Below are 10,758 nucleotides of genomic sequence, written 5' to 3'. Positions count from 1 at the left end.
AATAAGTTTGCGCCTTCTCACTGCCTTATTTCTCCTTTGCATATACATTGATTATTTTTATGTCCTGCATTGCCTGATGCAAGTTATCTCGCGGATATATTAAATTAATTTTCGGCGTGGAGCACTTCATTTCAAATATCTGCTGAATATTGCAGTTTCAATCTACCTCCGTGAAGCAACCGAGAGCCCAGCTCACGATTAAGATCGTGTGTGGTATAATGTTGACAGAGTATTGCATTTAGACATCATAAATTGACAAAAAGAAACGTTTCAGTCTAAAAGCGATAGTAAAACTTTATGTTGATACTCTCCCCCACTCAAGTGCCCAAAACAATATTAACAGATTATCATTTTACGACTTAATGTATGACATAATTTTTAAACAGTTCACTGGATGGGTGACGAGATGTTTGTTACTGTGCGGGCAACATTTTACCTACAGGTTTGAAAAAGAGAAAATAAAGCGATCATCTTTTATGCTACCTCTATCACTAAAACGTATAAAAGTCATTGAAGACTTTCAGAGGCAGTTGTGAACGAAAATGTGCAGATGCTTGTTTCGATATGTTTATACAGAAAACCGAAACCAGTCGCAGAGAAGATAGTTTGTTTAAATATCCCGTGTCATAATGTAAATTGTTCTTAAGCACCCGGTGAATTGATTTGAAAGGATTAATATTCGAGTATAAATATATTTTGCAGTTGAGTGTTGAAGTGCATCTTAAGTAATATGAGCGCCCATTCATTGAACATACACAATATGTCCTTGCCCCAAGGATTAATGATTTATTAAGGTGGAATGTATTGTTTAATTTAAGTACATTCAACGATACAAAATAGAAAAATGTTGAGGAAACATGTGCACCTGTATTTATCATAATACCTTTTAGCTAATTGTTTTCGCATATATATATAGCAACTACAAGGAATCAAATATTATTGATGAAAATTCAAAACACTAAACAATAATTAGCATCAAGACACCTTGAATTGGAGTTCTTACATCCAGCTTGTCATCATACTGTGCAAAAAACATCCACAGAAAGCAATCTTCGTTAAGTATATAGTCATCCAATATTAAACATATTACTTATTATTTGGCACATAGCAGGGATATGTAACCGAGTTAGAGTGTAGTAGAAAATAATGCCAATGCAAACGTTGCGTTGTTAAAGGAAAACAAATAAATGATTTCTCTTGTTAAGGACTGTGAAATTAAATTCACCGTCCCACAATTACTAGCATGTACAATGTGTCACAGTAAACTAACCTGGGTTAAAAACAAAAAAACTGCGGATGCTGGAAATCCAAAACAAAAACAGAATTACCTGGAAAAACTCAGCAGGTCTGGCAGCATCGGCGGAGAAGAAAAGAGTTGACGTTTGAGGACTCGAAACGTCAACTCTTTTCTTCTCCGCCGATGCTGCCAGACCTGCTGAGTTTTTTCAAACTAACCTGGGTGTTTAGTTTTGACATTTTACTTATTAAATGTGAGAAAGGTTGTTTTCATATAGTGTGGGCATCAGTTATATCGCAGAGCAACAATATCGTTTTTCTTGTTTTCTGGTTGGTATTGATTCATATATCTTCATGTCTAATGATACTTTATACACACAAACCATGAACGTTGGTGTCCGTCGCTTAGAAGGGAACGCATACATAATTCGTATAATTTGATTGTATCTATTTGCGTGCGCTTATTGCAATAGGGTTGAAGAGACACTTGTCTCACATGAATTTAAAACCATATATAGGGTTTTAGGTGGCAGTTGTTTACGGAATGTTCGTGGTTTGAGATCGTAAATTCAAGTTACCACAAAGCTGACATCTGCGCATTCATATGTGTACTGGAAAATTTTATTTGCATTCATTGTGCATACATAACGCCTAGAGGCTTTTATACTATAGGAACATCACTATGGATATATATATATATATTCAGTTAAAGCAATGAACGTTTTCTTCGTATATTGTAAGGCCGTTTATAATAAATAATAAACATAATAATGAAAATAGTTGAATCGAATAATGTGATATTATTAGTTTACAGCCCCGAGTGCTCATTCACCCTGGTCTGCCCACCCACACAGCTCAGTACACACAGGGGAAGAAAAGAATCCATCATAGCAAACCCCATACTGCACAACTCTTTCGAGAGCTTTCGAGGAAACCTGCTTACTGACTCTTGAAATACAGCAGCAAAAATAACTGTTGCAAAACTGGGGCTAGCAGAACAGCAGGTAAGGGCTAGGAGATTCAAAGTCAAGAATGTTCCAGGCGGGCTCAGTTATGTAACGGACGTCCACGTCGGTAACATTTTCTCTTGATGGGCAAAAGATCTGGCTACAAGTTGAGTATCAAGAACAATAAAGGCTCATCCGTCGCCAGCAAACTGTAATTAATGATTTAGTTGTGGGATGCAGCGCTAAGACCCGATCTTTACAATTTCAAATCTTTATATCTAAATACATTTGGTAAATGTTTGCAAATGGTGCCAAAAACGCGGAAGGTACCATGTAATTCGGTTTGAAGCCAGAACGACGTAATATTTTTTGAAGCAAAACAATGTTATCCGTAATTATATCGATTGGCTCTAAACATTTTAAATGAGAGGCGAATTTTGAATTCAGTTGTCAATTAGCAAGACTCTAAGTTCATCATTGTATAATTCAAGTTTTCTTAGAGTCTGAACTATAGTTTCAGTAGACGTTTGTTGGAATATGTTAGAATAGTTTTGATAAAAAGTGATCGATTTTCTAATCTTTTACAAAGATCTCGCTAATGATCTGATTATCTTTTTAGATTGTTGGTGATAAGTATATTGCAACTGTTTCATGAATAATTATTGCAATGCACTTGACTTATTTCAATGGCATGCAATTTTACTTTGCAATAATAGCATAATGAGTATACACGCCTACTGTGCATAATAATTTGATAGAATGGAAAGCGTAAACTGCTCGCACCAAAATGAAGAACCTAGTCAGATGCGTACCAACAATTCAACGCTGTCACTTACTATAATTCAAGTGCCTATCTTGTTCTTTATCTTGTTGATAAGAATATACAGCATTTTATTCGAATGATGGACTGACATCAGCAAATATGAAAAACGAAGTTTGTTCACTTTTTAATATATTGTCTGTGAATGTGTGCCATTGACCAAGAAGCCAGCACAATAATGCAAATGCGAAACATTTGTAATATCGCTGTGTTCTGAAACGGTTTGATAATTGAAGTGATATAAATACGTTAGGAATATTGGCATGGCCAGCTATGCCAAACCCAATTCTTATAAGTAACAAGTTGTTCTTCAAGGATATATGATACACCTACAGAGTGTGTCTTACGCAGTTGCTCAATGGTACGGGGCAGGAGTCAGCGTTCAGAATGATGACTGAATGTGTTCGAACTGTGCCAGAATTAAGAGATAAAAGAAAACCATATCCGAGCTGTAGTGGAAATATATTTGTAGATATGTATTTTATGATATTGTAGATTTAGCAGCTCATGGAAAGCGAGGCTGATTAATCATTTTAATAGCTCTCAGTCGGGCTTCCGGATAGAATTTCGAAATATTTCAGGGAAGTAATATGGAATGCTTAGCAGGGTATGTTAGCTTGTGTAGGTGCCCGTGTTAATCTAATAACGGTATAATTATTCCAAATACAACTGGCAAAACTCATGGTAAACATGTTGTAATTTAATTGTTTGGGGAAGATGGTCATTACAATAACACGATATTTTATTGCGATTAATTTGGCCATATAAATAATTCTAACATAAGAAGTACATCTGCAATAGAGCAACACAAAGATAAATAGCTTCTTTGTTGGTTTTGTTTAAGACGTTGCTTTACAGTTTAACCTGTAGAATCTAAAGTTTGAGACACTGGTAGCAGCATGGGTGGAGGACAGCTGATATTGGAGTATAAGTGGTGTGATTTACCATATGGCCCATGTGATAGAAAATCAGAAATCAAAACGACACCCATTAAATTATTTATTTAAATTAGTCGTTAAATTATTACATATTATCTGTAACTGTTACTTGGCAAATGAAGGGAACAAATAACGAAAATATAAAATGCATGATAAAATGACGTATTTAAATACATTTTCCAGAGCACCTGTGTGTGCATGTTATTTAATCTTGAAGTATATGTAGTTGGAAATCATGCAAAACTACTTAGAAAATCTGAAAACAAATGCAACATAAAACCGAAAACATTGCCACAAAGAGTTCTAGAAATATTCTGATGTAAGAATAACAAATGCACGTAAGGCAACTTAGTTCTTTGATATGATAAATGGAATCCACGCTATAGACTAAACCTATTATGTAACGCTCACAGAAAAAGGAACAGAAGATATTTCATTCTATGGTGCCCTTGGACGAAAACTTATTGTAGGAAAGGTTCAGGTTTTAACAGCAATACGGTTAATATATCGTTTTTATATTATTTAATGACAAATTTATGTTGAACAATTAAAAAAATTCTATTGCTCCAATGAATCACCATTGAATACATATTCGGAGACGTTTTACTGGAATAATATGGAAATCTTTATTCATATTTTGGGGGATGTAAATACACAAGCTTCTTGGGTCTCGTAAATACTTACATTAGGTGAAAATGGCAAATCAAGGTCTCGGTGATCCCAAAAGCCTGTACTCTATGTTGAAACAAAAAAAAAACCGAATCAAAATACGAATTCTTACTGAAGAATAATTCTTGGACATGCTTCAAGCCGCATCAAAATATGAACCAATGTGTTTATGTCCCACTCAACGTGCTTGCAGTTTTACCCCAACCACCGTCCTGATTCGAAACACACATAAAGCGCACCTATGCGATATTTAGCCGCAATTCTAGCCTGACAAAACAAGCACAACTAGGCTGAAAACACTGAACAGATTAGGACGTCGAGTGCTTTAGCATGGATGTTCTGTGATTCAGTTAAAGCATATATAAGGATCTTATTGAACGAAATAGCCGACAATAATTTGATAAAAAAGATTTATTTCTATCATCGTCCTACAGTGCATGAGCATATCCGGAATAGCAGCATACAGTACCTCTCTCGACAAATACTTCTTACTGGTGATGTCCTGATCTGTAGATAGTTTGTAGCCAATTCTTGGAGATAACACTTTACAGCACATCACGACCCTCAGTACTTTAGCGTAACATGATCTTCTACAGATTACCCCTACCTTTTCCAGTAATAGTGACGGGCCTCCAGTGCAAATAGCTCAAAACAAGAGGTTTTGTAAACAGTGCATTTAAACCGGATGCAATGCTATATAATTTGCAATGTATCTTAAAACGACTGCATCCATTTCACATCCTTTTGCCAGCCATGCAGAAACAGCCTGGAAATGAAGACGGTATGGTCAGTGGAACCTTTTTTTTTCATTTGGAGGGTTGTGAGTGGAAAACAAAAGAAAACAAACAAAACGGCAATGAAAAAGTCAATTCTCACGGCTTGCCTTTATAAGAATTCAGACAGGGTCGTCAACGCGTGAATGACAGCACTCACATTGGCTAGACTGCAACTTTCAACTTGACCTTGGCCTTTAGCCGTGTCTAACCCGTATGTAAAAGAGCTGCCCATTTGGTTGCTGCCATTTTGTAGTATAATCCGCAATGTGGCCGCTTAAATATGTAACAGTTTGCATTTGTAAAGCACACATACCATAGCACAAGACTTTTTGGAAGTGGAAGACACTAGAGGTTCTACCTATTACTTAAGTATGCAGCCGAATGTTTGTTTCAATTTAATATGTACTTTGTTGGGGGAGGGACAATGTTTTCTTAATTCAAGAATGGAGAATTAAATACGATGCCGAGTCAGTATGAGGTTCAAATGTATTTCAAGTTAAAACGCAGTCCAAAACGACACAGGCGCTGGTCATTTTTTCGTTTCTAGACCGGTCATTGGGGAAGAAAACGTAGAATTTTTAAATAACCTCTTCGGTATATATTCTGAGATTAACATTGCGGATGCGGTTTTAACGATTAACAAGGAAGAACTACGTGAAAAAAATGTTCGCCTTCAACATATTGAATCACCAGAACAAGTCTAATAAAACTATATGTTTATATTACAAGGGGAAAATCATGCTCCACCAACTATATTAGATTCACACTCAGGAATTCCACCAGCTCATAATCATGCGAGGAAGGCGAAGCATTGTCATTCAGTGACAGATACACTCGAACACAAATTATGTTATCACATAATTATCACTCAAGTATAAACTGCAAGGATACTCATCGGTCATGGAAATGAAAGAGTAACCATTAAAGGTACACCGAGAAAATAAAAGTAACAACATCCCTGCTCTGGTTTGTCATGATTTCGCTGCAGCGTTTAATGTTGTGACAATACCTCGATATCTTAACAGAATTGTAATCCACAGAACGGTGGACACTTTCGGTGGATTTCCGAAGGGGGGGTGGGGCGGGATAATGTAGAGAATCTCTAGATGCGGTGGAGAGACGTTTTTAATCTCGTTATTTCATGGCACGTTAGTCGGCGGAGGATGTTTATATTCCACATAATTGGAATTCAGCGTCCCGGCTTCAATAACGCTGATCGGGAGCAGCATACAACCAGTGCTCCTAATTCATCAAGGTTCGTATCACTTCCAATATCTAAAATAAGTTTAAAGGAACGCCGGGCAGCTGTTTCTCGAGCGATTGTATGATCTCAGTATTAGAATCCTGTAAGAAATATAGAAAAGGTGCAAGAGAAGGGAAGAGAAAGTAAGACATAAACATGAAACAGAGTTAGAGAGGGAGAGAGGGGAATTGCAAAGAATAAGAAAAGCAGCATTTTAATTGTAAAATGATTGCTCTAAACAGCTGCATCACTACAGGCATATTGGATCATGTTGCAGAAGAAAAAGGACAAACAACTTTAGTGAAACAAGCTTGACGAGTTCGCCTGATCCGAGATGGCTTTCATTCCACTCATTACACTACCTGATCTACAATTATCGGACTGAAATTGAATTAAAAATCACCCTTTGTGACGACCCATGCCACCCGAATTAACATCGGCTACATCTCTGCTTTTTTTAAATGCATTTTCACCAGCTACCATTCCTCACCATGTAATAGATGGCTGTAGCAAGGGGGTTTATAACCTCGCTTTTCGCCAAATTGCAGCAAATTAATTTCAAATACATTTAGAACATGGTTGATATTTATCTATCAAATAACACCTTTAACAATGTGCTACATATTATAAAACAAATCATATTTATGGATTTTAGCACATTTAACTATGTGCTAGATATTGTTAAATAATTCACATTTTATCCCTTTTCCATGAATTTAATTGTGCCAGGTACTCATAAAACACGTGCACTGATATTTCAATGTGAAATCCAGTTGTGTGAATTATGGTCCTGGTGAATGAATACACATTTTGTAGCAAGCAAGTTAACGCGAAGCGGCTGCATTAGCGGGGGAAGTAAGAAGGCTGACATTTATTTAAATACTTTTGTATCGCGGCTGGCAAACGGCAAACAAGGAATTAGTGGATACCCTTATCTGTCTTATAAATGTCCTTAGATCTTAATATTCCTATACTCATGGCTGGCGAAAAATGTTGCTGTTATAATTATAATGAAACATACTAATTGGTCAGTGCGAATGGAAATTCAAACTAATTTCATTGCTATATAATATGGATTCGCAAATGTAGAGTGATTTGCTTTGATAAACTTTGTTCTGATGTTTAGTTTAATGACATATTATATGCAGAGCGAAAAGATGTATTCTTTCAAATGTTTATTACGGATTAAGAAATCTAGGCTTTGGAATAATTTCGGGCTGTTCTTCGGCATTATTGCTATTTGCTTTAACGAGTTATGTCAAGAAGCAATACAAAGGTCATGCAGATGTTTCCTTCTCACTATAAAATTCTGCTGCTACCTATTTCTTTAAATGTTATTTTCTTATTGGTTTAAAGCACCTTGAGATTTTATTCATGAAGCGAAATGCAAAAAAGCCGGAAAGGTGTCGTTTTAGCCCATCCTAATGTGAAGTTTTGCTAAAAAGGCAATCTTTATCAGAAGAAAGTGCATTTTCATTGATCAGAGATATAGATTATACAAAGGATGAATTGTATAAACATCTATGCAGAAGTAACCTCAAACGCGGGCACAATGATCAAATACGCAAATATATAGCCACCAGCATTTCAAGTATTTGATGTGGTATAGCCTCGCAATTAGGTAAGTTATTCATTTTGATACATTCAAAAGCCAGCAGGTTTTGCTTTGTCTTGTTTTGTATACATGCAAAATAATGCCTTTTCTAGCCTGGCCACGCGTTTTCATTTACCGCCACCAATCTGACGCCCACAAAGAACTGGTTTATTTTGTGCACCGTTAGCATTTTGTTATTTTAGTAAATGTATTTTATTCCAGTCACTCATTCACGTAAATACTCAAACGTTGCTTTATTAAACTAATGGAGTATCTACCTTTTTATCCTTCATGTATTTATCATCTACTTTGCATATCATGTGGTCATCTCGCAGCCAATGAGGAGGCAAGTTCCAGCGACACTGGCGCGTCAATGCTGCTAAGTCTGAGAGATTCAGTATCTCTTTTCAGTCTTAGGGGCTTTTAAAACGGCCACTAGTCTCAATGGTGGACGTGATATGACAGCGTCCGTGATACTTCATCCCCGCTGGATCGACACGGTGATGTTCGTCTACGACAATAGCTTGGATGAAATTAATAAAAACATGGATGGATTTTCAGGAGGGAACTTCACAGCGAATCAATGCAGGAATTTGATGGCTCATCCAGCATCCCTAGCCCCCAGCTCTGCCTACTCGTCGAGTGAAGTGCCAGCCTCTGGCATTGCTGAACCTGTCAAACAGTGTAGTCCTTGTCCTGCTGCTCAAACTTCGTCCAGTGCTGCCCTTCCTTATGGATACTTTGGGAGCAGTTACTATCCCTGCCGAATGAGCCACCATAGCAGCATCAAGTCCTGTGCTCAGCCCTCCACCTTGTCCGGCTATCCTGCCGACAAATATATGGACACGTCCGCCGGCGAGGAATTCACCTCCAGAGCTAAGGAGTTCGCTTTCTACCAAGGTTACGCAGGGCCATACCAACCGATGCCCAGCTATTTGGACGTACCTGTGGTTCCCACCATCAGCGCTCCGGGGGAACCGAGACATGAGACATTATTACCCATGGAGAGCTACCAGCCCTGGGCAATTACCAATGGGTGGAACGGGCAAGTCTGCTGTTCGAAAGAGCAACCCCAGGCTACCCACCTCTGGAAATCAAGCCTGCCAGGTAAGTATAGATAAATACAGGAATCTTTCAATTATCACGAGGAACTAGCACAATGAAGGGAACAAAGCATTCTGGTGTGTAAATACATACGGGTAACTGGGGTAATGTGTAGCAGAGATTATAATTAAGAAATTATATGCGTAATTCCCCAATACCGGTACTAATATGTTATCATAAACTTTCATGTTTAGTGCACTGCCTAAATATTATTTTGCACGATTTTTCAGAATCATTCAATTTCTCACGCGCTTTCAAAATGATGTTTTCTGCTGTAAAAAATGTATTGCAAAAAAAAAATCATAGTCGGTATAACATCCCCAAGGCGCAATCTTCAATTTGACTCCGGCGTCAGTTCACGTTTTTCCAGTTTTTATTCGGTGGCGAATGCTAAATGCCTTGGATAATAAGGTGTGTTTCCTCTTCACAGACGTCGTTTCGCATCCTTCCGATGCGAGCTCTTTTCGGCGTGGGAGAAAGAAAAGAGTGCCTTACACCAAAGTTCAGTTGAAAGAACTTGAGCGTGAATATGCCACCAATAAATTCATCACCAAGGACAAACGAAGGAGGATATCGGCATCAACTAACCTTTCTGAGAGACAAGTCACTATTTGGTTTCAAAACAGACGAGTCAAAGAAAAGAAAGTTCTTACTAAACTGAAAAGTAACAGCTAGTGCGACAATTCCAGATACGTTCGGACTTCATCTGAAAAAAATTAAGAACAACTGACTTCAGCCTGAAGAAAAAAACCACCACAGCTCATTTTCTTGATGCTAGATTTTTTCCCCTTCTGCCTGCTCGTTGCTTTTTCTTTAAAAAAAAGGCAGAAACACACAAGTAAATATCTCGGAGAGACATTGTATAAAGATTTTGTCAAAACAACTAATGTTCACCAAAAGCAAATGAAACCCATTAATCTAGAATCTAAAGGGTTGCTGTTTTGAAATGTAGAAACCATGCGGGGTTAATTGTTTACTGCATACAAAATAGATCACTTCAAAAGAATAAATGTACCCATTTGATTTAAGTAGTCCCTTCACATAAACGTAATCTAAGCACCTAAAGAAAATGTGTATTGCTGGAAAAGGTTCTGGTTAACAAAAAGCTAGAGTGCATGATAATTTTTTTCCTCAGGTAAACTATGGGATATATCGTGAAATGTATAATAAAATGTATGTTTACGCACTACATTTTCTTTGGATGGGATGCGCTGTCTTTTAAAGATATTAATGTACAGGTAGAAAGAAGAGTATATTCTAAATAGCAATGTATATGGGAAAGTAAATACGTACTATTCTAGCATTCTACATTTCGTCTTATGTAAATATTTAGGAGCATCCACGCTTTCGTAATTAAATAGCAGAGTAGATTGCCATTTTCTACAGAGTGGAAGAAAGATCTGTCTGCAAACATGGAACCACCCCCTCCCG

At 37.3% G+C, this 10,758-nt stretch overlaps 1 protein-coding gene across 1 annotated transcript; it reads left to right on the top strand.

Moving 5' to 3' along the window:
• Window positions 1-8,681: 8,681 nt before the first annotated feature.
• On the top strand, window positions 8,682-10,002 carry hoxa13b (homeobox A13b). The gene is made up of 2 exons (XM_041184591.1): window positions 8,682-9,330; window positions 9,758-10,002. Exons 1-2 carry the CDS (start codon window positions 8,682-8,684, stop codon window positions 10,000-10,002), a joined length of 894 nt encoding a protein of 297 aa, XP_041040525.1.
• Window positions 10,003-10,758: the final 756 nt, after the last annotated feature.

The sequence above is a fragment of the Carcharodon carcharias genome, chromosome 3, assembly GCF_017639515.1.
Source record: "Carcharodon carcharias isolate sCarCar2 chromosome 3, sCarCar2.pri, whole genome shotgun sequence".
NCBI lineage: Eukaryota > Metazoa > Chordata > Chondrichthyes > Lamniformes > Lamnidae > Carcharodon > Carcharodon carcharias.
This window is presented reverse-complemented; position numbering and strand designations above follow the sequence as displayed.

Excerpts from the sequence above, each read along its gene's own strand:
- hoxa13b (XM_041184591.1), top strand. The coding sequence starts at position 8,682 with ATGACAGCGTCCGTGATACTTCATCCCCGCTGGATCGACACGGTGATG. Across the intron at positions 9,331-9,757 it reads CTGGAAATCAAGCCTGCCAG|ACGTCGTTTCGCATCCTTCC; the intron begins GTAAGTATAGAT and ends TCCTCTTCACAG.